Below are 27,471 nucleotides of genomic sequence, written 5' to 3' on the forward strand. Positions count from 1 at the left end.
CGCTCCGCAGAACCGGGCCGGTGGGAGCGAGACCAGAGCCCGGCACGCGCGGGACTCGAACCCGTGGGAAACAGGGCCGCGAGAGCACTGCGCCTGCGCGGGCAGAGGCGCTCTCGAGGCCATTTCCGCCATTAGGGTGTTTTTATCCTCCGACACTTCCGCCTCTTCCCTTTAAAGGACGGCGGCGGGGCGGGGCCTCCGCTGGGAGATGAACGCAGACGGGCGCGCGCCCCGTGGCGTCATCGCGCGGCGCAGCGTAGCGTGACACGTCGGCGGCGGAACCTCGGAGCCGGATGTGCCAAGATGGCGGCGGAGGCGGCCGGTGTTGCGGCCGTGGCGGGGGGCGGCGCCCGCTGCTGAGGGGGCTCCGCCGGCCGAGGTCTGCCAGGTACCGGGGGCTGCCGAGTACCGCGGGCCGGGCGCTGGGGGCCGGGCCGAACCCTGGGGAGCGCGGGCGGGCTGTGTGCGGAGCGCAGGGCCTGAGGTGCGGACCCGGGGCTGGCGGCCGCCGGTGCCCCCCCCGTGCGGCGGGGAGGGCTCAGGTGCCGCCTGTGGCAGCGCAGGGAGGCGGCGGGGCGCGGGCAGCCCCGGCTCGGCCGCTGGCCCCTGCTGGGGCAGGTCGCGGTGCCGCACGGAGAGGGGAGCAGTGAGAGGCGGCCCAGGCGGGTTTACCTGCGGGATTGGGGCTGTTCGGGGCCGGCTCGGGTGGTACAGGGGGCCCGTGTGCCCACCGCGGTGTTCGAGTGGTGGTACACGGGATGCGGGAGATAAAGAGAGACCCTGTGGTGGAAAGCATCACCTGACACTCGTTACCGTGTGTGCCCTTTGACAAGACACTGAACTTCCCTCAGGCTGGGGTTGATTTTTGAGTTGTGGCTTTGTTGGAGCAGCAACTGGTGCTGACTCAGGAGTGCAGTTGCCTGAATGCATCGGGACCTGCTGGTGTAGTGGAGCAGTGGTCAGTCTCCTGAACAGAACAAAGGGGAATATTTAATGCTGGTTCTGCTTACAGATCCTTGTGAGTTTGGTTCCCAAAGAATTCTTAGAGACTCCTGGAATGGTTTGGGATGGAAGGGACCTTAAAGCTCGTCCAGTTCCAACCCCTGCCACGGGCAGGGACCCCTTCCACTGGAGCAGGGTGTTCCAAGGCCCTGTGTCCAACCTGGCCTTGAGCACTGCCAGGGATGGGGCAGCCACAGCTTCTCTGGGCACCCTGTGCCAGCGCCTCAGCACCCTCACAGGGAAGAGCTTCTGCCTAAGAGCTCAGCTCAGTCTCCCCTCTGGCAGGTTCAAGCCATTCCCCTTGGCCTGTCAGTGCATTTTCACTGAATAACACTTGCAACTATTGTTATCATTTGCGAGAAGGCCAGGAGGAAGCTCTCAAGAGTACTGAAGGTGTAGAGTTTGGCCAGTCTTGAGTGTCACCCATGTGTTTGCAGATGTGCAGCTGTCTACACAGAAAGGAATACCTGAAAAACTGGTGTCCCTGATGCTGATTTTAAAGCTGCAAATCTCATTTTCCAGCTGTTTTTGTCTTTAGATTGCAGCAGGGTTTTCATTCCTGTTATTCTCATTGTTTGTAATCTGGGTGTGTGAACACGTTATATTGATTGTTTGGTACATGCACACGTGTGTGCAAACAGGCGTGTGTGCAAACAGACGTGTGTGCTAACGTATATATAGGCACATGTGAGAATTAATATTGGCACCCTGTAAGCTGTTTTGTGGGCACAGTTGTGCTGTTTAAGAGTAGCTTGTTTGGCTTGTGTCTGTTAGAGAGAGAGTTTAATTAATTTCCCCTAACTAAGCTGTTCTTTCACACATAAATTTCCAGAGGAGTTTAAAAATAATCATGGCTGTAGAGCTCCTCAGGTGAAATTTATTGATGGCATTGCCTACAGGGTAGTTTTAATCTTTTTTCCCCTCTTTGGTAACATTTTTTGGCCCATCTGCTAATGTTCAGCAGCCTGCTCTCCATTCTCTATTCATAAGCCTGCAGAAAGTTAAGAATTCCAGACTAGATAACGCAGAACTGGATTGCTCTTAACTTATGTGGTTATTTCCTATTTATACACTTATTAAAACCAGCATTTCTGTTAATACTGGGTCAGCGGCAGGGAGGGTCAGTCTCACCCAGCTGGGATCTTCTGTTTGAATTGCCTGACATGGGCACGTTCGTTTTATTTGGACTTAAATCCCCAAAGCTTGCAATGTTTTTCCTCCTGTGTGCAGTCTGTTAATATTAACTTCCCTCCTGTGAGGAAGCTGATACCCTCGTATTGAACTCCTGTAATGTGACATTAGAGCTCTAGCCACAGGAATGGCAAACCAGCTCTTTGAAGGAAACCCTCCACTTGGTGTAATAGCTGAGTACTGGGACTGGTTGTTACAAGAGTGGTAAAGGATCGGGTTCTTTTCCTTTGAGTACATCTGGGAGGACAGGTAAGGAGTGAAATCCACATTTGAAATTTGGAAGCAGGTACTGAAGTTGTAAAACAGTTGGCTTTTGTGCTCAACTCTGTTTCAGAAACAGCTTTTCTATTAAGAACAGAACAGGTAGGAATCGATTTTATGTTAGGTAGATAGCAACACTTTGTTCAGGTAAGGTAGGGCTTTCCAGGAGGTGAGCTTTCTTTTCCCTAGGGAAAGTTGTACTGATGTCCCATAAAGTCTGTATAGATGGCGTTGTGGTCATGTATTGGCATTTTTCAGTTATAAATCTTTAATACATGTGGTTACACGGTGTTCCCTCAACATGTACTTTTGTTAACCAGAAACCAGAAGTGGTTTGCATTTGAACTTCTCCGGAGCTATTAAAATTTTGGCTTAACTACAAACCTCTGACTTTTCTGCCTTCCCATTTTATTACTGACAAGATGCTGAATCTTAAAACACAAAGCAAAACACATAAAATCCCCCTAAACCTAAAAATTGCACAGCTTTTGTCTGTGCTCTGTAACCAGAAGTGTATCTGGTATGAAACGATTGCTGTGAGTTCTTCACTCTACATAGTATCAGAGATACTTATTGTGCTCTGTTTGGAAACAAGACTCTCATGTGTTGCTAAAGCTTCTTGAGCTGAACTGGACAAATACTGAAGTCTTACCTGTAAAAAAGTCCATTCACACTGAGCAACAGAGTGGAAGATCATCTTTAATGGAATTAGAGTTAAGTAGTAACTTCTCCGCTTGTTATAATTCCATTGAGTTTACCATAGTGCTTGCAGGTTCTGTTGTAGGCTGACTGCTGCTGGCTCTTGTCTATGATGCATGTTCCTGCCTAAAAGAAATCTGGGGCAATGTAACAGTGTAAAAGCAGTGGTGCTTCAGTCTGGTATTTAAGGGTTTGTACAGGACTCAGCTGTGTTTAGTGACTCTTACTTGGAGCTTTTTGTTAATATGGTGGTTGAATAATGTACATTGTTACCACAGAGCATTATACTCAGTTAAACCTGGACTTGGATTTAGAAATACAGTGTTGTGTGTGTATTATGTATCTTGGAGAAAGAGAGAGGTATTTTCCACTTCAAATTCTTTGAGTAATTTTGTTTCTAAAATGAAAATTAAGTGCTGTGTCTTTTATGAGAAAGGAAACTGATTTGTCATCTGTTTTGCCTTAACAGGGTGGAAGAAGGAATCTCTCTACAGCATCCGCTACAAGTTTGTCATCTCCCATCTGACCCTGTTAAAGGCCATCATGCAGCAGCCTCCACAGCCTGTGCCAGCGGGAGCAGCAGCTCCACCTCCTGCAGGCATCCCTCGGAACATGTACCGGAGAAACAGCTCCCTCAGTAAACGAGCAAATGCACCAGCTGCCCCCGTGCAGCCTGTGACATACGCCTTTGCATTCGGCAGACAGACTCCACAGGGTTCCCCTGTAGATAATCCATCCAAGGGCAGTGCACTGGTTGTGCAAAGCTCTTCCCCCACGGGGTGTCCACAGCCAGCCCATACGCACACTTCACCACCACATGCTGGGGACAATCCTCATGGACTGCACACACCTTTAGCAGCTCCTGTACCTCAACCAGGAATCAATCCCAGTACATTTTCTAATGTTCCAGTTCCCTCACCGTCCCCAGGATATGTTATGAACAGTACTACAGAAGTGCATCCAAATGCAGATCCTGGATTCCAAGGGCCTGTGGTACCACTGCACTATAGTACAGGAGCAGCAGTTGAAAACTCTTTCAGTGTGCATCCTGGAACGGCTGCATCAAACAAACCTGGAGGTAGACAAGATGTTAGTAGAGGTCCAAATGACATTTCTTCAGGGCCCAGTGCAGCAGCGTTCTTCCCTCCTCCTCCTCCTCAGCAGCCTATGTCTCAGTGGAGGCCTGTTCAAGGTAACCTGCAGTCTCCAGTTCGAAATTTTGTGCCCTATTCTGAGCCGTCTTCTCAGATTGATGTTCAAAACATTTCTCAGTCTTCTGTTAGCACTTCTCATCCTCCTCTACAGGCAAATTTCCAGCAGGGTCCTGTGCACCAAGGGATTCCACAAAATGCCATGCAAGCGCCTTTAGCTGTTGGTTGTGAAAAAAATGGGAAAAATGGCTCTGCAAATAGCAGTCACCACATGAACAGCATCCAGCCTGGCAGTGTGTTCAGGCAGAACACAGAAATGACTAATGCTTGGTTAAGTCAACCATACCAGGAACAGTTTTACCCACAGCCACCACTGCAAGACTCCAGTTTTGTCCTTCCCACAGCTCAGGAAAATAACCCCCAAAACCAGGCTCCAGATATGTCTGAAACAACAAACAGACCTGTTCCTGCAGATCAGGATCCAGGAACTCTCTCCATGTTTTTCAAAGGGGATGAGGCAGAAAATGAAGAAATACTTTCATCTGAAAAAGATTACATGGTTGAGAAAACAGAGTTTGATGCTTGTCAGCCCAATTCAGCATCCTTGTACCACCAGCCAGTGCATCCTCAGCGCATTGCAGCAAATGTTCTCTCTCAGGCACAGGTTGGTGCAGGATCAGTTGGTGAGATGGTACAAAAGGGAATGGATCAGTACTTCCCTAAAATTGTCAGTCAGCAGGAGGCACAGGCCACTAAGCATTCTATGTTTGCTGGTGATGACAAGGCACATATAGGTGACATGTCTGGTGGGTCACAGTATGAAAATGTTGAGAACCTGGAGTACATTCAAAATCAAGAAGTGCTGCCAAGTGAACCACAGAACATCAGTGTTTCATCCCCTGCTGCTGGCCCTGATCTGTACAGGTACGGCTCCTTTCCAGGTCAGATGTTTCCAAAGAATGCAGTTGTGAGCCATGCTGAAGGAGGACCAAATTTGGAGGCACCTGATTCATTACCTCATCCTGTCCGACCAGATAGTGTCTCTTCAAACTACAGCACCATTAGCCACAGGAGCGCTTCCAGCTCAGCAAGGCCTCAAGAGCAAGTTGGTACATTTATTCAGCAAGAAAGTGGGAAGCCTGATGAAGAATCTTCAGCCAGTTTCTTTAAACAGATTGACTCCTCTCCCTTAGGAGTTGATTCCAGTGAGCTAAACCTGGGCAAGACTTACCATGGTAACCTCTCCCAGCCTCCAACCCCGAGCCCCCCTAAGCCTACAGGGGTGTTTCAGACAAGTGCAAACAGTTCTTTTGAACCTGTGAGGTCCCATGGAATTGGTATAAAACCTGCCGAGATTGACCAAGCAAAGATGGTGGTTGAATTAAGGGAGAACCACTCAAACCAGAAGAATATCAAGAAGAATGCAGCTGTGCCAGCTGCATCCCCAGGCAATCTTGAACAGCCACCAGATAATCTGGAAACTATTTTCATGCCTCCAGTACACCCACTGCCTCTTGCAGTCACCGGTGAAGCAGGAAATATGTTGCACTCTGGACCTGTTATGGAAAACATACAGTCGGTATCTGAGAGAAGGTCCTCAACAAGAGCTCAGGGAGCAGTTAAGAAGTGTGATAGCCCAGCAACAACTCTGTGGGCTCATAACGATTTGCCTAATTTTGGGGGAAATGTTCTTCTGGCTCCTGCTGCTCCTGCAGTGTATGTACCTGCCAAACAAACTGTAGAAGTCATTCAGCCGCCGGAAGAAGGCCTGGCTAATCAGCAGTCAGGCAAACCGGGGACTATGGGTGTGCAGCTTCCCCAGGATGGAAATATAACTTCTGAAAATCTAGAGAATCCTCCCAAAATGGGAGAAGAGGAGGCACTTCAGTCTCAGGCAAGTTCTGGTTATGCAAGTTTGTTGTCTTCTCCACCTACAGAGTCTTTGCAAAATCAGCCTATCCTGATTGCTCAGCCTAATCAAAGCTATAACTTGGCTCAGCCAATTAATTTTTCTCTTTCTCTATCTAATCAGCTAAGCAGCAATGAAAACAATCAGCCAGTGAAGGACTCTGGGCTTGGGGACAAACCTGCAATGGGTCCCCAGCCTTCTCATGCTGGTGGGATCACTTCTGGGGAAAACGTGCCGTTACCCGTGATGCAGGTTGGATCTCTGTTAGTGAATGCACTTCCAAATACTAATCTGTTAAAACATAATCTGTTACAAAGTCCTGTCAATTCTTCTGATGCTGCTTCTAATCAGCCTGCAAACTTGCTTATGAAAACTCCGCTTAATTTGGCTCCAGAAGGGCAAAAGAATGTTAACATGGAAGGTTTTGTTCCTGAATTTGCCAGCAAGCCAGGGTCTAACTCATCCGTTTCTCCTGGGACAAATCTCCCCAGTGGAAGTGCAAGTGCACTACTCCCCCCTGTTAATTCTGTAGTACAGGCTAATAGTTGTGCAAATCATTCAAATGGCAAAGAAGAAGCTGCTGCAGTGGTCGACTTCACAGTGACGCGGACAGTGGGGACAAGCAGTGCAAGTAATTCTGTACAGATGCACAATCAGTCACTTCCTGGTGGTCCTCAGCACTCAGCTGGTCAGGGGCATCCTGAGATGCATGACAAACATTTCTATCAACAGGTGACAAAAGATGTACAGCATCAGGCTGTATCAGAGAGAGCTGCACAGGGAGCACTGCCATCTCAACCACAAATGCAAGGAGCTCAAATGCAGCAGCCAACATCATCTGGGCAGCCCTCAGTTCCTTCAAACTACCAGGTTACTGCAGGTGCTAAGGCCATGCAGGCATCACAGCAGCATGAGAACCAGGTGCTGAGCAGCCATTCTCAGCCTGTGGGTCCCCAGGAAGCAAATTCAGCACAGCAGCCAATGGGGTACGATCAGATGAGTCCTGACAAGCAGCGAGCATCTGGACAGCCACCGGGTGCTCCAACATCCACAGCCCCTTCAAGCACCACCAGTCAGCCAGCAATGCCAAATGTGCAACAAGACCTGCAGCGTCCATCCCTGCCTCAGACTCCTCAGGATGCCTTTGGTCCACCCCAGAATCCATACTACTACTACAGACATCCTTACAATCCTTACCAGCCTCCATACCCACCACCTTATCCTCCTGCAGACCCCAGAACAGCAGCTCATCTTTATTACATGGTAAATTCTTTTTTTCCCCTTCTTCCCCCCTCAGTATGTATTAATAATTTTTATCTTTGAATTTTAAGCAGTTGTGTTGTGACCAGCATTCAGTATAGCATTGATGTTAAATATTTAATTGTAGGGAAAATCCAGATAGCAGTAACAAAACTTGTATTACAAAGATTATAAAAATTTAAAGTAGTTGCTTATACCAGTTCCAGTTGGCACAGATGTCAGCGTGGTTCTTTGGAGAAAGGTGGCAGTTGTAACTGTTTCAGCTGCCCAGGAGTTCAGATTTTGTTCCCATCTGCTGCCTGTATTATTGGCAGGTTAGCAGAGTGGCCAGCACTGCCTTTAGTCCCCCAAGTTTAGCATAAAGACTTGAATATCACTTGCAGCAGGTACTGAAAGCTATACTGTAGTCTTACTGATCTGCATCCCTCCACGTACCACAGTTGTGGTGTGGATGGTGATTTGTTTGGTTTTAAAGGTTGGTTCTCAGGGGTGGGAAACCTCCTCCTGTATGTGTCAATCTCTTTTCTAGGAGGATGCCTACGGGCAGTATGACCCCCGGTACAGACACTATGACAGCAGCAGCACTGCTTACATGGAGCCTGGGAGTTACCGGTATCCTGAGCCTGAACGTCCTAGTTCCAGGGCAAGTCACTGCTCTGACAGGCCTTCTTCTAGGTATGCAATTCCTAAATTGAGTCAAATCAGAGTAAAGACCCTGAAGCAGTGAGTGTAATGATGGCTGTTGAAGTTTTGTAGCATAAGCCTCAGTGAGGAAGTTCAAAAACTCCTTGCGTGCTGCCATAGGAACGGGCAGGATCAAATGCCACACCTGAAAAGGGTACGATTCCACAGCCTTTTCTGTTGCTGAAGCCTTAGTACTCCTTTCATTTAGTTCTCTGGGTGGTTGCTGGCATTTCTGCCAGGCAGGAGGTCACTGTGATGGACTAGGTGCTGACATTAGCTCTGAGGGATGATGAATCAAGTGAAAACATTCTGGTGCTGCCTCAGGTTAATCTGTCTGATGGTTACTTTGACTGTGTGGATCATGTTTCTCACAAAACTCCCAAACTCTGTGTAGTAAAGGTGTTATGTGAGCATGCTCCATCTACTGACTTCACTACAGGTTTTGATGCAGGTAGTTTGTGAATCAGGAAAGCTTCAAAGTCTTGGTCTGTCTGATTAGGTAAAATAAAAAATTTGAGAGAGGGAAATAATGTGTTCAGATGCCACTTGCAAGTATTAAATACAAAGCAGAAATGCAATCTCTTTATTTCTCAAGCAATAAGCAGCAAGTTACCTTCCAGGGATTACTGCTTTCTTTTGCCAAAGTGATCTGTATAAACTTCAGATTAATGATGACACGTTACTGTTGCATTACTTGGCAGGTGGGTTTGCAGGTTTCCAAGGGAGAACCCCAGTTACCTGACTGGAAAGGATGAAACCCTCTCTCGTAGTTGTCTGTTGTTGCTGGCAGCTCACTTAATGGAGCAGTCTTCAGATTAAACATGCGTTTTGCTTACCACCTCCAGAAGATTATAGGAGGTGCATGTTGGCCTTGAGGAGTACACGCCAATGGCTGCATGTGATAACTTTTATCATCATCTTTAGTGAATCTAAGTGCACTGTGGGATCTTGTAATGAGATAGGAACCTCCAGTAGCACTTCCTGGTGCCTATTCTTCTTATGTACTATTTTTGTAAGAGGTTGAAATGCCTCCGGGTGGCACAGGGCAGATCAAAGCCTGTTAGGAGCAGCTCTGTCGGTGTGTGTTGAGGCGTGATGGGACAGCGCAGGTGGATGTGGACTGTGGTACAGCTGTGCAGGGCAGCAGAGCCTGGGAGTGGCGGAGTCAGTGATAGCGTGTCTCAAAGTTGCCCTGAATGTGCCAGTGTTAATGCAGCTTTGGAAACTGTTTGGGGAGGGGAATAGTATCTGTCTGCAGGAGACTGAGCTGATTGTTTGGGTGGATAAACCTGATCTGATAAGATCACATCTCCTCCTCTGCAGAGGCAGGTGCTGTGTTAGCAAACTTCCCACGTGTTCGAGGGAGGAGCACTCTTGACTTGCTTGGCCACTTTGGAGATTGTACTATCAGTTGTATGATCAGCTGTAGAGGAGCACCAAAGCTCCTATTGTTCCACATTACATATCTTTACCTCCTATGCATGTATGTGTGTGTGAGAATATACACGTGTAGATACAATATGTGTACATGTACATACAGGTAGACATGCTACATTTGTTATCTAACATTCATCTTCTGGCCTTTTTCATAATTGTGGGATGGTCCTAAAAATGGTATTCCATACTTAATCACTTGTGACACACAGTTCTTTATGTCTCCTGCTGCCTTCAGAAGAGACTGAAGAGGAATAAGAATTTTTCATACTTGTGCCTTTTCTTTCAGGCAGGGATATGCTGAAGATTATTATGCCAAAAGTGGATGGAGTGATTATTACCCAGGTTATTACCCAAACTCGTATGATTATGGAGGTAATGTCTCCAAATGAACTCTCAATTTTTCTATAGAAAATTGCAGGTTTTAACAAAAGAATTGTAGGGAAAAGAACTTTAAGATCAGATAATTATTATATTTTTCCATATTAATAAAGCTGATATACTTCCCACAACCAGCAAGAATGAGGGTATACTTGCTGAAAACTGATCTTTGGACTTCCTTCAGTTCTTAGTACTGTGCCATCCTTCCTGATTTTATTGAGTAGAAGCAGTAAACAGAAAATAAAGTAAGTTTTTTCTTCACTCCCAGCCTTCATTGTGCTTTCCATTGTGAGAGCACACCACAGTGAGTCTACAGAGTAGTTTTCTTCAGTGTGTTGCAAGCCTGTCGTTCACTGAGGTGTATCCTTGGTGTGTAACCTGCAGGCAGGCTTGGAAAGTAAATTTTAGGTGGGTGTGACCAAGAATTGACTCATGATTTGAACTTGGTTTCTCCATGATGATCTGCTCTCTGCTCACAGAGATATCCTGGCCCTGGTAATGTGCAGATAATTGCTTGCATGGTCCCTGGGAGGATTTAAAGCAACATCAGTCCACATCCTGAGACATTTGGCACAGTGCTCTGGAGACTGATCACGAAGATTCTGTCAGTACTTGTTGAGTTACCATGTAATGGTCAAGTTGTTAGGAAAGATCTGTCTGCTGGTGAATGCTCTCCCTTCAAAAGTGTTAAGCTGTTTATCATAACCAAATCAGCATGTCATTAAAGTGAGAGGAGCAGGAAAGTGTTATAAGCAATAGCTTCCAATAGCTAAACCACTTCTTCTTATTTCCCGAAGATCCAAGTCGCTGGGAACGTTACTCATCAGCATATGACCCCAGATACAGAGATCCTAGAAGTTATGATCAGAGGTATTGGTATGATGCTGAACACAACCCTTACCAGAAGAGAGAAGCGTATCCATATGGAAGCAGGTTTGTCCATTTGATCCATGTTCTTGGTGCTCTTTCTGGATCTTGGGCAGCACAGGTTTAGGTGCTGACAGTTATCAGAGAACCAGTGTGTGTGTGTCCAAGTAAAGGTGGAGAATCTGGTATTGGCTTCTTGAGGGTTGAGTCCCCCACAGTCAAATGTGTCACCAGAAAATGAAGTTACGATAGTAAGTGTTCAGGCAAAGGCTGAGGTTTTGATTGTGCACTAACAGAAATATTACTTCACTTGCTGAAGATCTGCCCCAGAGCCTTCAGAAGTTATGAACTGTTGTGATAGTTGTATCAGGCATCAGGATTTTGAGGTATCATGTAGTTTTAAGTAAAATCCTCTCGATATTGTCTAGGAATGCAGATGCATCCTGTAACAGACTATTGAAAAGCAATATTACAGATACATTTGCTGCTCCTTTCTTTAGCTTTAATATAGGTTATTGAGGAAGACAGATGAGTTGGCATGTCAATCAAGACAAGGATTTGAGGAGTAGGACTTGTTTTCGGATGGGTGAACATTTTGTGGGTTTTCATACTCAGAGTCTCTTCTAGGATGTCAGTTTGATTCCTAAGTGTGCAGTGAAGTCACTTCCCTCAGGGATATAGGTGGCTCTGTTCATTTTTGGGTTATGTGTTTCTTGGCTCTCCAGACATGACCGATATGATGAGAACTGGAGATACGACCCTCGTTTTACTGGAAGCTTTGATGATGAATCCGAACCCCATCGAGATCCTTACGGTGATGAGTTTGACAGACGCAGCGTGCACAGTGAGCATTCTGGCCACAGTCTGCGGAGCTCCCGCAGTGTTCACAGTCACCAGAGCAGTTTCAGCTCTCGCTCTCAGCAAGTGAGTTTCAGATGGTCACATCAGGTATTCTTTCAGCTGAGCTGGGTCTCTCTCTGTTTAGGGTGGGTGAAACAGGAGAAATGTGGAAATATTTCTGGGTTTAGCATGAGGGAAAAATGCATTGTGAAAACTTTAATTCTTTAAGTTGCGGCTGTTTTGTAGCATGGTTCTGAACTTTATCACAGTTGTCAAGAGAACTTTAACCAAAATCAGCACTCAGCTGTGCAAGTTGCCACACACAGAGAAATGGAAAATTTCCTCTATTGAATCCATTTGCTGTTTGTGAGAGCTTTGCCCTTACTGTGCTTGGATGTAGTTGATGTGCCTGGCTTTGTGTTATGTTGATTTTCATATCACAAGCATGAATGCTATTACTGAACTTGGGATCTGCTAAAGGACTAACTCTGTATTTGGATGATGCTATGTTGACTATAAAAGCAAAACCCAAATCTAACTGATTGCTCATCTACTCATACCATAAGTACAGTACCTGAAAAACACAGAATATATGGGTAGCTTTTGGAGTAGGTAGCTTTTGGAGTACAGTCTTTGCTACTGGAATGTGTCGTTACAGCTATGGTCTCGTGTTGGTTCATGATGTTCTCTGGAAGCTTTAGGTGGTTTTCCAGTCTGAATGCAAATTGATTAATATTGGAAGTAGTATCAGAGATCATTTAGGCATTCATCTGTAGGCACACAAAGTCATTTAGGCATTCATCAGGCTTAATCAGCTGGGGTTTTCTGTCAGTGTTACAGCAGAGGTGAATGTTGCTTCTGATGGGTAGCTGCTGATACAGCAACATTTGTAACTTGTTCTGTAATGTTCTTCACACAAGCACGTTGACATTCCATTGTGAGGAAACTGGAAGTACTTGGATGTGAACAGATCAAATGGTAGTGAAACACTGAGGGGAGACACGAAGATACAAATTATCTTCCCTAGCCTGTTGCTGCAGGGGGATTGCTGGAGAGCTTCCTCCAAAGCAGAGATGTAGGAAGCCTGCTTTATGAGCAGTGTAAAGAATCAAAGCCAGAGAGAAGGCACACTTACTGCCTTGACTCACGCCTGCAGCATTGCTTGCTCTGTGTAACTTCATGCTCTCTGCTAACAGTTACTAATATGATCTGTTTAGAGCCAGCTGTATAGAAGTAATCATGATCTAACGGCTAATACATATGAAACTGCGCAGGCAGCGTCACTCCATGCAGATTATCCCTATGGTGGATATGCTCCCAACTTTGATGGACAACAGCCTTTTACAGATTATGGCTACCCACCTGAAACTGGATGGTCAGCAGTGGAACAAGGTACTGGCACCACTGGGGAAGGAGGAGGGAAGGCATGGGCTCGTGAGGTTGTCTACCCTTAGTAGTTTACACTGCTGTAAATGTTGATTATTATATGTAGCGTACGAAATGCCTTTCCTGTGTTCAGTGAACCTGTTAACAGGGAAAAAAAGGCTGATCCACAGTGTATGTACACAAATATATGTGGACAAAGTTCTTTTCCTTCTCCAGTGTAAGGATAACTTGCTTGTTGAAACCTGGGTATATCACAGAACAGTAGTAGCTACAGTGTTTGCTATTAAATACAGCATACTTCCATTTGTAAATGTCTTCTCAGATGGGTTTTTAACTATACTGCTTGTGCTTCATGGGGAATGGTTATAAAGTTTAGCTTAAACTTCGGATTTTCCCATAGTTTCTTCTTGCCCTTTTGGTGTGGAGCAAAACATTGTTTTCTCTGGAATAGTTTTTGCAGAGTAGGTAGAAGTACATCATTAGCTCTTTGAAGATGTATCATGTATTTGTGCAGGTATCATGGAAACGTGTCTGATACAAATAATCAAAGTCCCTACACTGACAAAATAAGTGTGTTTTAAAGTTCTGTAGTTTAGTTTTGTTCTTGTTGCAAATATTCAGAAGATCTTTGGGGCTATAGTGGAACTGATTGCTGTGTATAAGGTTCAGCCAAATTGAGTGGCAGGGCTTTTCCATCAGTGCTGCAGGATTACTGGTTTGGATAAATACATCAGCAAGTTTATTAGCTGCAAGACAGGCAATTTGTTCTTACTTTTTTATTCCTTCCCATTTCAGCATCTTTAAGGCCCTCAACACCTGAGAAGTTCTCAGTGCCTCATATCTGTGCCAGGTTTGGTCCTGGTGGCTTCTTAATCAAAGTGCTGCCAAACCTGCCTTCAGAAGGACAGCCAGCTCTGGTTGAGATACACAGTATGGAGGTAAAGTTTAAGGTTAAAAAGGGAGGTGGTGCATACAGGCTTGCTTACACTGTTTGTTATGTTCAGGTTTGGGAGTTTTACTGCTAAAAAGCGAAATTTGTAGTTATAAGGATATCTTACAGATTCTATTTGTGTTTTAGACCATGTTGCAACATTCTCCAGAGCAAGAAGAGATGAGAGCATTTCCTGGTCCTCTGGCTAAGTATGTTCTTACAGATTTCAGAGTCCATTTCTTCATTGAACACTTGTCTGTAAATTACAGGACTTAAACCAACTTCAAATATTGGTGGCTTTTCACATGCTTAGATAAGATATGATCTTTAAGTTAGTTCCTCGTGCTAATCACAGTTATGATCTCAGTGTTGACTTTTCCCTCATTAAAACCTTTTTCTTCCTTTTGCCCTGTTCTCTTTGTTTTCAGGGATGACACCCACAAAGTGGATGTTATTAATTTTGCACAAAATAAATCTACACAGTGCTTTAAGAATGAAAACTTAATTGACAAAGAATCTGCAAGTCTGCTCTGGGACTTCATTGTCCTGCTGTGCCGGCAGAACGGGGTATGTCTCACTGCTTGAATTGTTACCTATCCTAAAATAGTTTATACACAGAATGGTGCTTATATAAAAGACAGTGATGTGCGTATAGGGGCTTATCTTGGAATAGTTCATAGATTGATGGGACTGGTAAACTGGCCACTTGTCCCCAGATGCTGAGGTGACAGTCACATTGCTGTTGAAATGATGACTAAAATGAAGGCAGTGTTGAAACAGCAGATTTTTCTGTGTGTTCTCTCTACGTGTACAGACTGTTGTGGGAACAGACCTGGCAGAACTTCTGCTCCGAGATCATAAAACAGTGTGGCTTCCTGGGAAGTCCCCTAATGAGGCAAACCTGATTGATTTCACTAACGAGGCTTTGGAACAAGTGGAAGAGGAATCTGGTGAAGCCCAGCTCTCGTTTCTCACTGATAATCTTCTAACCACTATTGACAGTCTTGAGAAAGAGACAGAGAGGTTCAGAGAGTTGTTGCTTTATGGCCGTAAGAAGGTGAGTGCTTGTGCTAGGGTTCCAAATCTGCATCTGTCTTAATTTTGTTTACTTGTTTGTCACAAGTCTTAAAGCTCGAGGCATCAGTTAAAATAATTTTTGCCACTTGCAGTGTATGTAATATTTCATGGCACTGCACTATGCCCTACAGTTTGTAATATAAATCAATTATATTTGTGTGTCAGCAGCTGATCTAAACAAAGTCACCAAGTACTACTGCAGAGCATTCATTCATTCATCTGAGTGGCATGTTAAGCAGTTTCCAGGAAACTGATTTCTGTATTCCTTAGGATGCTTTGGAGTCTGCCATGAAACATGGTTTATGGGGTCATGCTCTGCTACTTGCCAGCAAAATGGACAGCAGAACACATGCAAGAGTTATGACCAGGTACTGTTTTGCTTGTTGATTAGTACAATGTGACTTATTTTGCTAACAAGGCAGAGACTTGGTGCTCAGAAAACTTAATGGCAAAATGATGAGCTATCCTTAGTAGCTTATGCAAGAATTAAGCTTTAATTTTACCTGTACATTCAACTGTTATCTGTTACTTTTCAGTCTAGGGCCTGCTGGCCATAAACTGAAAGCTGAGAAGTTATTCTATGCCACTTGCTCCATGTAAAGGGGTATTTGAACAGTGTCATCATGGGCTTCCTTGACAGGTGCTGTTAGTTAGGCTTTGAAAAAACTGCAAAATCCCATCTGTCAGCTTTGTTAAAGCCAAGGAGCTCTGTTGTACCCTTCATTCTCCTTGGCCTGGGAGAAGTAGATGTCTTTGTGCATGCTGTAGACAGGAAAACATTCTGTCAGCTTCCTGGGCTTGTGAAATCAGGTACTAAGTCTGGTCAGCTGGCTTGGGGGGAATCCTGAGGTTTTTCTTCATTTGGGCTGACCTGTGTCAGAGAGCAGATCCAGTTAACTAGTCATCTTTTGCTTTTGAACATTATCCTCTGGGCAATTGCTTATTCAGTGTAGTATTTTCAGACAGGAGTCCCTTCTCTTAAACTAAGCTAGATTAACTGCCACTGAATGTTCAAGTACATTTAACTGCTTACCCCATGCTTGTGTTTTGTTTTTCTGTGTAATGTCTCTATAGATTTGCCAACAGTCTCCCAATTAATGACCCTCTGCAGACTGTTTACCAGCTCATGTCTGGAAGGATGCCAGCTGCATCTACGGTAAGATTCAAGTGTGAGCTGCAGTTGAGACAGAATTGTTGCTGCAGTGAGTGGTGTAGTTCACACTAGTAATCTCTGCTTTCCCTAGAAGGTCAGATAAGTTGTTTTGGTCCTTTTTAGGTTGAAGCACTTACCCGTGCAGAGCTCCAGTCACTGATTTGACTAAGTAATTCTTCTAATTTTAGTGCTGTGGAGATGAGAAATGGGGAGACTGGAGGCCTCATCTAGCAATGGTGTTATCCAACTTGACCAATAATGTGGACTTGGAATCCAGGACCATTGCTACCATGGGAGACACTCTTGGTAACTCTTGGGGAATGAACAGGGTGATGACTGAAGGGAAGGCTTTCTGAAAGCTTTAATTACTCAGCTTATTTTCTTGAAAACAAGCAATTGCTGTGTAAAATGTAAAGGGGAACAGTTTGATGTGGGCATGTCTCTATTGGGAAGGCATTGGATGCAAAGCCAAACCAATATGGGACACTCAATTACAGTGTGCATTGAGAGGAAATACCCTGATTATGTCACTTACTTCTCTGCAGCTTCAAAAGGCCTGCTGGATGCTGCTCATTTCTGTTACCTTATGGCCCAAGTTGGTTTTGGAGTTTATACAAGGAAGACAACAAAACTTGTCCTGATTGGATCAAACCATAGGTTTGTCTTTCTCCTTTGTTTAAAACCATGATTTTTTAGATGCAAAAATGAAAGAATAATGGCTTGAGAGACTGAGTTGCCTTGGTCCCCTTACCACTACTATCCACAGCTGGCCTTGAGATAACTCTTTGATGCCCTGTCCTTGTTTGATACTGTGTGTCTGCAGAGCTGATTTCTGATGGGCAGGTCTGTATGTGGTGTCAGCATGTATCACCTGAATGTTAACTGGTATTTTTCCTCTCCCATTCCTGAATAGCTTGCCATTTTTTAAGTTTGCCACCAATGAAGCCATTCAGAGAACAGAAGCCTATGAATATGCACAGTCCCTGGGGACTCAGCCTGGGTGCCTGCCCAACTTCCAGGTCAGGAGCTGCTTCTTTTACATTGCTTTTATTTTGGCAGATTTAGTGGAAGGCTTCTATCTCTCATTTCTGTAATCATAGCAAATACTTTCTCCATTGTAACACGGAACGTTTCTGGATAAAAGTGCAAGATAACTTTTTCCTGTTTTTCATTTAAATCTTCTCTGAATTTTTGTCATCTGTGCATTCTGAACTTGTTTACTTTTAATTTTGTTATTGTAATTCTACATTCCAAAAGAAAAATGCATCAGAACTTGTTGATGCTGGCTGTAGTGAAATAAATAATTTCTGCTGGATATGTTGGGTGGAAGAGGAGAGTTCTTTTTCCCTAATTTTTTTTTCCTTCCTAATATAGGTGGGATAATGGGATACCTGAGCTTATAACTGGAATGACAATCTGCCTTTCATTCAGGACTTCTATAGACGTTCTGCTCACTTGGTGTATTTCCCCTGCTTGCATTCCATAGGTTTTTAAATTCATCTATGCTTGCCGACTAGCTGAAATGGGACTCGCTGCTCAGGCTTTCCATTACTGTGAAGTGATTTCCAGAACAGTCCTGAAAGACCCACATTACTATTCACCTGTACTTATTGACCAGCTAATCCAGGTAACACAGGGAGATTTAATACTGATGGGTTTATATTGTAGGTGGTAAGCTCTGGCTGAGGTTGCCTTTTGTTGCCTGGTTAATTTAAACTCTACAATGATTCCTTTCTCTAGATGTCATCCCAGCTGCGCTTGTTTGACCCACAGATAAAAGAAAAACCCGAACAGGAATCTTTTATTGAGCCTTCGTGGTTAGTAACGCTTCGACATGTGGATGGACAGATCAAGGTACAGAATGTGCTTTTCAACGTGAATTCCTCTTTTGAGGATTAGTGTAAATCACTTTTTTAAATGGCTTTGTTCATACTACTAATTACAGAAGCATGTGAAGTGACCTTATGATGTGTTCATGTCACAAAGTGCAAGTGAGATTTCCTTTGCTCTATGTTCCCTTGGTTGCAAACTTAATGTTAACGATACCTTGCTTTGTTTGTGCAGGAGGGTGCAATAGCTTATAACACAGACAGATCCACTCCACCACCGTATGCCTGTAGTACACCAAGCTCTGAGTTAGATCGTGCCAGTCAATGTGATGGAGCAGGAGCTGGCCGTGACGTGGGTCCAGGTGCTGAAAATGCATTGTTAGCATCCTTACTACCCAATGTGGCTCAACAGATGCAAAGTGTGCAGCTCATGCCTTCAGGTTAGTGCTTCATATCCTTCTTCATCACAGAAAATAAACCTTTCAGGTTTCTGGAATAAAAACCACTTAAGAGGGTGGCAGAAACAGTGAGGTTTCATTTCTGCATGGTATCCTTTTAGGAAAAGATTCACACACTGGAATTTGTTTAGTCGTAACTCTTAGTGTTTTGTGCTGCAGTACCTCAGGCTGACCTTGATGGATCAGCTGCTGTGATTCCTCCTGGTGACCAGGAAGCTGTCCGAAGTGTCCCTTTCTATCCAGTGGCTTCTCAGTCAATTGGTCCAGGGCCTGGCTTTGCACCGCCAGGATTCTCAAATCCGTATGGAACTGAACCATCACCACTGTATTTGGGGTCAGCAGTACCACCAGGAGGGCCTCCACAAGAAAATGAACCACGATTGGAAGAGCAGACAAACCTGGAAACAGGTCTGTGGTATCAGTAAACAGCTTTCCTTCCTTATCAGGGGATTGAAATATTTGAGGGAATAATGTCAAATATCTCAATATTTAGAGAACAGTAAGTGAAGTCTTGTGATGAAATTGAAACCCACTGTGTAATGATACAGAAACACCTGTGGAGAATTTCACTATTCATTCTGCTTATTTGGCTTAGTTTAAAAGAGAGATCAGACTCAGCAGGCTAGGGATTTAACTCTGAGTGCACTGGGCTTGGCAGTTCTGTCTGTGAGGTCTGTGACTGGGGTCTAAGGGATTTCTGCCTTGGACATCAGCTCCTGCAAACCTGATGCATTTTAATTCAGTGACAGTGGAACCTGTGAAGGCAGCAGGCACGCACAAGTTTGGCAGAGCTGTGTTAGACATGTGAAGAGCCTTAAACTGCTCCATATTGAGCATATTGCATCCCTCAGCCTGCCCTGACCTATTAAAAACAAACTTCATATGCATGCAGGAGAGAAAAGGCAAAATCACAGCAACCACAGTTCATGTTCTTTAAAAGGCCAGGTTCTTCCTAGCACAAAACTTGTAACTAGTGAAGACTTTTCTCTTAAAAGTGCTGTTGTGGGGTTTGGGGGCCTTTTTGTTGTTGTTGTGTGTGTCCCCCCCCGCTAACATAATCCCATTTGTTTTTTAAGGAATGCAGAGAATTGCACCGGAATCTCCTGCACAGAACTCTTTCCCTGACCAGAGAGAGGAGGATTTCTATGGCAGGATGGCTAGCATGGTATCTGTATTTCCTACAGCTGCACTGCAGATCTGTGCAAACACAAGCATACACTGGGGCTCTGTCTTGCTTTGCAGCAATACTTGAAGCTTGGTTTTTCTTTCCCACTGTTCTCCCCCTTCAGTAGAATAAAAAAATGAAGTAGTAGAAGAAATGTAGCCATAACTTCTCTAAAAATAATTACAATTTAAAAAAGGTGGAGGGGGGTGTAGGGCTGTTGTCTGAGGAGTTTGATTTATCTTTCTCTTCCTTCCTCTCCCACTTCCCAGAATGATTCTTCATAGCCAGAAGAACTCGTAGCATACATCAGCAAATGAGACCCTAAAGAACAGTTCTGTGACTGTTTGAAAAGCACACTTGTAGTGACTGGAAATGTGGAAGGTGTCTTATCAAAATCCCAGCCCCCTTTTTTGAATATATAGTGTTTTCACTGTTTAAATGTCACTGAAGTTGGTGTCTCCTGGGAAGTCAGATTAGTTTAAACAATTTTAATAAGGGTACCTGTGACAACTGATAAAGGATGAAGAGACTTTTTAACTAGAAGTTAACCATGCTTATAGAAGAAACAGTGATTTTTTTTTTATGCTTGAGTTGCAATACAAATATTAGAAGAACAATCCAATGTTGGAGGGGGGGGTTGGAAATGCAGCAGCTACTCCCTGATTGTGCCTTTCCTCTCATGGGCTGGTTGGCCTGCACAGAATGCCCTGATTTAACTCTTTAATGGGCCAGTTCCATGATAGTGCAATTGCTTGGGCGCACTTCAGCTCTTTTTCTGCACTTCCTGTATGTTAGAAGAGATAGAAATGCCCCAATAACCAACTTGAATATCTTTAATTGTGTGTGAATTCTTGATAAGAAGTGAATGTTGTGTCAGATATTTAGCTGCTTGCTGCTTATGCATGTCCTGGCTTTGTATCTAACCAGGCACCAGGACGAAGATCCAGATCTGCATCTCAGTCTTCAGCACATATGGTATGCCACAAGCAGGCTGCTTCTTTCACTAAGTCTTCTTTTTTATTTATGTTTGGGTTTTATGTCTTCTTATCTGCTTTTGCATCTCTTCCTATTAATATTTTTTTGAAGAAGGGATTTGTTTAGTAAGCTTATATTTAATCTATTGATCAGCATTGACAACTTTGTTCTTTCCTGTATGTTTGTAATACAGGGCTATGGGCGAAGATCCCGAACAACTTCAGAGTCCTCTGCTCATTCTATGGGGCGAGAGAGATCCAACTCTGCAGCAAAGCAGCCTTCTCCTCCTCCCTCTGTTCCTGTAGGGAAAGAGACTAAAAAGGAGACAAAAAAGGAGGCAGCACCTAGAAAGGTAAACTAAGAAAGTAGCTGTAGCTGGAGGGGGTATGTTAGTGTATGGGGTGACTCCTGCTCTGGGTACTGATTTAAGAAGTCTTGACTGAACAACTTGCTATTTATTAGGTGCAACTCTGCCTCAGAGTTGAAGTCCTTAGCAGAGAATAAACTGTTGCATGGGTGTTTCTCTTAATTTGCCTGTAAAGACAGTCTTGAGAGAATTAACTGAATGCTGCATTTATTTTTAGACTGGTGCAACCTGGTTTCGCTGGCTGATGGGAAAAGGAAAGAATGAAGCTCACCTTCCAGATGACAAGAACAAATCAGTAAGGCCCCTATATCACAGGAGTCTTTATACATTTTGGTTGGTTCAAAAGGGTTTCCTGGATGACACATGAACGTTGTTTTGACAAGCAAATAGATGAGTGTAAATGGATTCTTTTTCTTCCAAGACTGGCTATTAAAAAAAAAGCTCTTTTTTGGGGGGAGGCAGGAGGAGTTTAACAGCTGAGCTTGATCTCCTAATCCTTGACTGTGATTTTCTTATAGATTGTTTGGGATGAACAGAAGCAACGCTGGGTTAATCTGGATGAACCAGAAGAAGAGGTAAAAATCTGAGTACTCTCTATTTGGTCAAGTGGAAAACTGCAATCTGAACTGGCCCACAATCTTCTTTAATCTGTTATTGGCTCTTAAGAGATGCCTTTTACTGAATTTGGATTAAAATGCGTAACAGGTTACATGTTCTTGCAGGCTCCATCCATATGGAACCATTTGTATCTTTTAGTTGCTGGTGTTGATTTGGTAATTGTGATTGAATTTACAATGGAGTTTGCTCTAAAGTTTGCCCTGTGTATCTCTTCATAGAGGTTGGAATCACCTACACAGTTGCTTCTTAATTGATTTGTTCCAGACACAATATGGGGGGGGGGGGAAGAGGAAGAAGATTCTTTAGTTTTGAAAATGTAATACATTGTGTAGCAAAGAAAATCACACATCCTGAGCATCCTTGTCATTCAAGGATCTCGCTCAAAACACAAATGACAAGAACCACTGCTGTGTTTCCTTTCAAAGTGAGCATAGATGAGCTGTAGTAATGCCTTGGTACTAGTTATCAGATGGAAGATGAGGAATAGACATACTGGATGTATGTCTCTTTTATGTGCTCTGGAGTAAGAAAACGGGAAGTCAGATGGGTACTTTGTTTAAAACTCTTGGCCAGTGATGATGTGGATTTTTTTGTTCCCTGCAGAGCAAACCCCCCCCACCACCTCCAACAGGATTTCCTAAAGCTCCTCAGGCTGCTCCACCTGGACCTGGAGGCGGACCTGGAGGCCCTCCTGGTGCCCCTGTCAATGTGTTCTCCAGGAGAGCAGGTAATGGGCAACAGTGATGCTTCAGATATGGAGGACTTCAGGTTTTCTCTTGCATAAAATATGAAGGCAGAAGTCTCACCTTTTCTGGAGTGGTCAGGGAACAGTTGGCAACTCAGTGATGTCATGGAACTGTGGCTATTGCTGTCCTTGTGCCTAGGTTCTGCACTGTGGTTGTTGTCACAGCTGTGTCATGACTTCGGTATTACTGTATCCCTGGAGCAGTATTTTCTGATTGTGAAACCTGGTTTAGCCAGCAGACTGGTGAAGATAGGCACAGGGATGACTGACATGAGGCTTCCTGTTATTTCTGGATTTTTCTGTTTTAGCTGACTGACATGAGGCTTATCTGTTATTTCTGGATTTTTCTGTTTTAGCTGGAAGCAGAGCCCGTTATGTTGACGTCCTGAATCCAGGTGGAACCAAGTCAAGTGGTGCTCTTCCAGCACCATCAGACCTATTTGCCCCCTTGGCACCAATGCCAATTCCTGCGAATGTATTTGTTCCAAACTCAGGTGTGTGGTTATCTGTGTCACTTTTGAGTGTCTGCGTTACATAGCCTTTATTAAACAGTAAATATATTCAATCTCATTAACTCCAATTTGATTTAGAAAGAAACAGATGGGTCAGTAAACTTGTAAGTTGACTTCTTTTAAATTACGTTTTTCGTGGGGGAAGTTTGATGTTATAGAAGCTCATTTCTGCTGATGTTCCTGCTTCTCATTCTGTGAAATCAAACACCCTGGTATGGTGTGTTTGGCTAAATCCCATTTCCTTTGTAGTTCCAGGGGAACCCCAGCCGATGGAAGGGACTGGTGCAGCAGAGCATGCACCAGCTGCAAATCAAACCAGCACAGATCCTGCTGCTACTGTGGAACCAGAGGTGGGTTAGAAGGAATGTCTTGTATACAGAATTCAAGCTTCTGATTAAAAACCCTTCATGATTGAGTAGTAGTTTCATGGCCACAAAACATGATGTTGTAGGGATGATGTTTGTGGATAGCATTTTGATTAAAGAACCGGGGAAGGGAAATGCAAGTGGAAATGGAAATGAGAAGCCCATAGAGAGTTGCATTCTGTCTATGGGAGCAGTATGTGTCACAGAGAACGTATCTGCATCAATACAGCAGAAATGTGAGACAGCATCATAGTAATAAAGATAAACAGAAGTGCATTGTTTTCCTTTAGTACTTAAACCCTGCAGTCCTTCCTCCTGGATCTGGACTTCCTGTTGCTAACCCCGATGGCTCCCAGTCAGGCGAGGTAAGGCTTAATTCACAGTAGTTTGCTGATGACTTCTGAAGTGTATGTTAACCATTAATTTGTAGAGGATTTATCATGGGCCAACCAACAAGTCACTGATGCAGTCGCTGATGAGTAGCCAAGATGGAGTCATGTGACTGCCTCCAAAACTGTACAGACAAGACCTCTAAGCCCCTGTGCAGAGTTCAGCCTCTGTGTCCTACCTGTGGTGGAATCTTTTCTCTATGAAGTAGACTTTGACAAACCTTTTTCAGAGTAAAATGCCAATAGCAGTGTGAGGATCTCTTCTTGCCTCCGTGCATGCGTATAATTTCACTAATACTGAGTGCAAGACACGACAAAGAGAATAGATTGCTATGTGCCAGGCAGAGTAACATTGCCCTTGTTCCTACTAAATGTTTTCTATAGCTACATGATGTTGTGCTTTAAGAAGCCCTTTTTGATTTAAACTAACTTCTGGCTTTACGTTTGATTTTGTTGGTTTAACTTGAAGTTGGTTTAACCTTTGGCAGAGACTTTGAAACTGAAATAAAACAACTGAAAGCTTGGGGCAGTGACATGCATGACGACTTTTTTATTTGTGTTTTTTTGTATTTGTGTGTTCTTGCTGTTTTGTAGCTTTCGCGCTCTAGTTCAATGAGTTCATTATCACGTGAAGTAAGCCAGCATTTTAATCAGGTACATGTGGCTGGCCATTCTCATTTATGTTCACTTACTTACCCCCCCCCCCCTTATTTTGCATTTGCTCAAATACTAATGCTGCTGTTTAGTTGTTTTCCCCTATGCTCATTTCACCACAATAACATCACAAGTAACTAATGATGTAGTGTTCCTTTCAACACTCAAACAGGGTCTTCAGAGTTGTTTGTATCCATCAGAGTGCATGTAATCCAGGCATGCTTTTTGTTTTTCATGTTCCTAAGCGACTCACTTAATCATTTTGATCAGCTCTTTCCTGGGATACCAAAGTTGTCAGTTGATTTTAAACAAACAAAAACCCCAAACCAAAACCAACAACAAAAAAACCCTCCTAAAAAGCCTCACCCAAGCAAAACCTTGTCATCCTGCTGCTGCCAGCCTCCAATTGGTAATAACACCAATTCCTGTTTCATCTGCAAAAGCCCCTGTAGGAATTAAAGGAATGCTTCATCTCTGCTGTGAGTTCCAGTGCTGTGGGGTCACCATAAAGGGGTGACACAAACTCTCTCTGATATTTCTAAGTAAAGCAAAACTCAATGTAGAATGTTTCTTTTGGGGCAAGCCCTCAGGTGTACTAACAAAAGCAGAAGGTACTAATTCAGTGGAGTCACACTGGTGTCTTGTTTTGGTTTTGCATGCTTTGGATTTTCAGAGCTATTTACAGTTTGTGCATGTGACGTTGTTTTGCCAGTTCCTACATTAAGCAAGTAATACTTAAGATCTGGATGCAAACTGTACCAGCACTTGCAGTTGTTACAAATGCTGCGCTGCCCATACTGTTGGCATTTAGTACTGTGGATATCTGCTCTGTATGACCAAGCAAACCACGTCTGAAGGCAGGGGAGCTCTGCAGTTTGTAACTTCAGTATTATCTGCTTCCTAGCCTGCCGCTGTGCCGCCTGCGGGGGGACCTTCAGCAGGAGCAGTTCCCTTCTACAATCCTTCTCAATTTGCACAAGTGAGTAAAGGTGTTATCTTTACTTTGAACAAAACCTGTTGAACAAACCCATCCCTTTGTTTTACTCTAGTTCAGTTCTGCCTGTTGCATGTAGAGTGTTAAATGTGTTCCCAGACCAGTCTAGCACCCATTTAACGGGTTTGTGTTCAAAACTTCAGTGCCAACTTTGTGTTTTGTCTCCAGGATGAGCTTTTACAGAGTGCTTTTTATTCCTGTTCTCCTTTTTCAGTCTCCTGCAGTCACTGGAAGTTCAAGACCAGGAAGAATTGGACAGAGGAAGTATCCAACCTTGAAGTAGAATACAGTGGCTTTGTGTTTGGAATTCTCACTCGTGTTCTGAGTATGCAAAGAGCTATTCAATTACGGCACATGGTATCAGTACTAGCTGCAGGTGACATGACAGATTGAATGATGGGTGATTTTTTTTCATGGGTCTCCCTGCTTGCACCTCATCTACGCAAACCATTACCAAACATGAAATATGTGTAACTTCCTTTTTAAAAACCTGGCTGGAAATAGCTTTGCTGAGATGAAGAATAGACACGAGGGAGGAAATAGTTGCTGTCTGTTACAAAAACTGTTTGTAAATTGCATAGGCAATTTATTCCATGAGTTTATTTGAAACCTACTAGTGTGACTTTGGAAGGCAGAGTTTCAGGGATTCCTTAATTTCTGAAGGATGCTTCCCCTCCCGGGGCGGGGGGGGGGAATACCATGTCCACATTGTAACGTAACACTCTGTGGCCTTAAAGAGGACCATGCACAATTGTAACACTTACCCAACAGGACTGGGTTTCCCAGTGTGAGACACTGGAGATGTTCCTCTGGGAAACGCCTGGTGCTGGTTGGTTCTTTGGAGGAGGGAGGGGGCCACAGCTCATCCAAATAAATTGACCTATATAGAATGAAAACTGTGACTGTAATCTAATGCTAATTTGATTTGGATCTTACCCAGTCTGTATGTAGTTTGTGGTTTAGACTACTTGTAAAGCGAATTGTATAGTGGGGAAGAAGCTCTCTGTATAATAGCCAATGCTGTACTATTTGATGAGTGAGTGTTTTTAAGTGCAATACGGTTACTTGCTTTCTCTCAAACTGCTGGCACTGTGCAGTTAAGGTGGTAACAGCCTGAAAGTTCAGTTTCTTTTCCTGTTGAGTGCCAGAATACTCTGTTCTTGAATTTCCATTGCTAAAATAACCGAGGTCTTAAATAGCTAACGGCTGAATTTCAAACATACTAAAAGTAGACAGATTAGACCTCTACCGAAGGACTTTAAAATCTTCAGATTTAATATAGGCAGTCTTGCAAACCATGATATGCAACATTCATAGTCACGGAAGAATCTGAATTATCTGCAAAGAGAGAAATAAACTTTAAATATTTATTAAATCAGTAGGCCATATTTTATTTAGAACTTGCCACCAAACTATTTGATTTTACTTGAATTTCTGCCCCCGAGTAGAAATAACGTGAATGTGAAATTGCCAGTGTCAGTCCCCTATAGTTTTCTCTTTTCTTCTCCTAATGCCACCTTTCTGAGCTCTCGATCGCCTTACATGTGTCCTAGGAGGTTTGTACGTAGCCGAAGTCAAACGCTGTGTGTGGGGGATTAGAAACCTTTGTGCTGTGGTCCCTCCTCCAGCCGCGGGCAGCAGCAGTCAGTGTGGTTTACTTTTCTATAATCAAAACCTAAGCAGATGCTTGGCTTTCCTCTAGCGCGGCCAGGCTGCTGATTGTGTTCTCCTTTCAGTAGAGACTGCCAGCCAACTTCTGTGACGAAGGCTTCCTCTGCGCGGGGAGCGGCTCTTTCCTCAGTGTAAGATTTGACACTGTACATTCTGAAATAAACTATTTTGCGCTCTGGAGCACTTTCACATTTTACTTCTTCTTGTGGTTATTGCTGTGGTGGGAACCGCTCCTCTATTGCCATCGATTTGTGAGGGAAAGGGAGCGGGAGTGCACTGCCCTCTGCATGGGTGTCATCACTGAAATGGCCCAAATTGACGTTCTAGCCTTAATCTGAGCTGCTTTTAATGGTTCTGGAGTGGAATAGGCTTTGGTTTGAGCCCTTCATTCAAACGCCGCCTCCAGCCAGAGCGGTTTTGTGAGTGATTTATTTACCGCTCCCCCGGGGCGGGGCAGTCCTCCGGCCGCCAGGGGTCGCTGCCTCGGGCCGGGCCGGGCGTCA

General features: G+C 44.1%; 1 protein-coding gene across 7 annotated transcripts; it reads left to right on the forward strand.

Moving 5' to 3' along the window:
* Positions 1-234: 234 nt before the first annotated feature.
* Positions 235-27,157, forward strand: SEC16A (SEC16 homolog A, endoplasmic reticulum export factor). 7 transcript variants are annotated; one of them, XM_061352420.1, is made up of 33 exons: positions 235-388; positions 3,623-7,476; positions 8,003-8,148; positions 9,881-9,966; positions 10,770-10,905; positions 11,565-11,763; positions 12,897-13,071; positions 13,861-14,003; positions 14,144-14,205; positions 14,425-14,563; positions 14,811-15,053; positions 15,344-15,441; positions 16,148-16,229; positions 16,415-16,532; positions 16,772-16,883; positions 17,140-17,245; positions 17,713-17,853; positions 17,967-18,080; positions 18,291-18,495; positions 18,673-18,921; positions 19,590-19,678; positions 20,606-20,653; positions 20,847-21,005; positions 21,238-21,315; positions 21,539-21,595; positions 22,242-22,365; positions 22,740-22,877; positions 23,145-23,245; positions 23,551-23,625; positions 24,244-24,303; positions 25,208-25,282; positions 25,512-25,622; positions 27,034-27,157. In XM_061352420.1, exons 2-32 carry the CDS (start codon positions 3,697-3,699, stop codon positions 25,578-25,580), a joined length of 7,407 nt encoding a protein of 2,468 aa, XP_061208404.1. In that variant the 5' UTR covers positions 235-388; positions 3,623-3,696; the 3' UTR covers positions 25,581-25,622; positions 27,034-27,157. The 7 variants fall into 7 exon arrangements, with proteins under 7 accessions (XP_061208404.1, XP_061208405.1, XP_061208410.1 ...); XM_061352421.1 differs by having other exon boundaries at positions 27,037-27,157; XM_061352426.1 differs by having other exon boundaries at positions 3,623-6,198; positions 6,946-7,476; positions 25,512-27,157.
* The last annotated feature ends 314 nt before the right edge of the window (positions 27,158-27,471 follow it).

Source organism: Neopsephotus bourkii, unplaced genomic scaffold (genome assembly GCF_033783945.1).
Source record: "Neopsephotus bourkii isolate Nb327-2 ecotype Australia unplaced genomic scaffold, CSIRO-AGI_Nbou_v1 NB_659, whole genome shotgun sequence".
NCBI lineage: Eukaryota > Metazoa > Chordata > Aves > Psittaciformes > Psittacidae > Neopsephotus > Neopsephotus bourkii.

Bases quoted from the DNA above. Each gene is read 5' to 3' on its own strand.
- SEC16A (XM_061352419.1), top strand. From the start codon at position 3,697: ATGCAGCAGCCTCCACAGCCTGTGCCAGCGGGAGCAGCAGCTCCACCT. The intron at 17,246-17,712 runs GTCAGGAGCTGC...TGCATTCCATAG, and splicing joins GGTGCCTGCCCAACTTCCAG to GTTTTTAAATTCATCTATGC. The intron at 25,283-25,511 runs GTGAGTAAAGGT...CTCCTTTTTCAG, and splicing joins ATCCTTCTCAATTTGCACAA to TCTCCTGCAGTCACTGGAAG.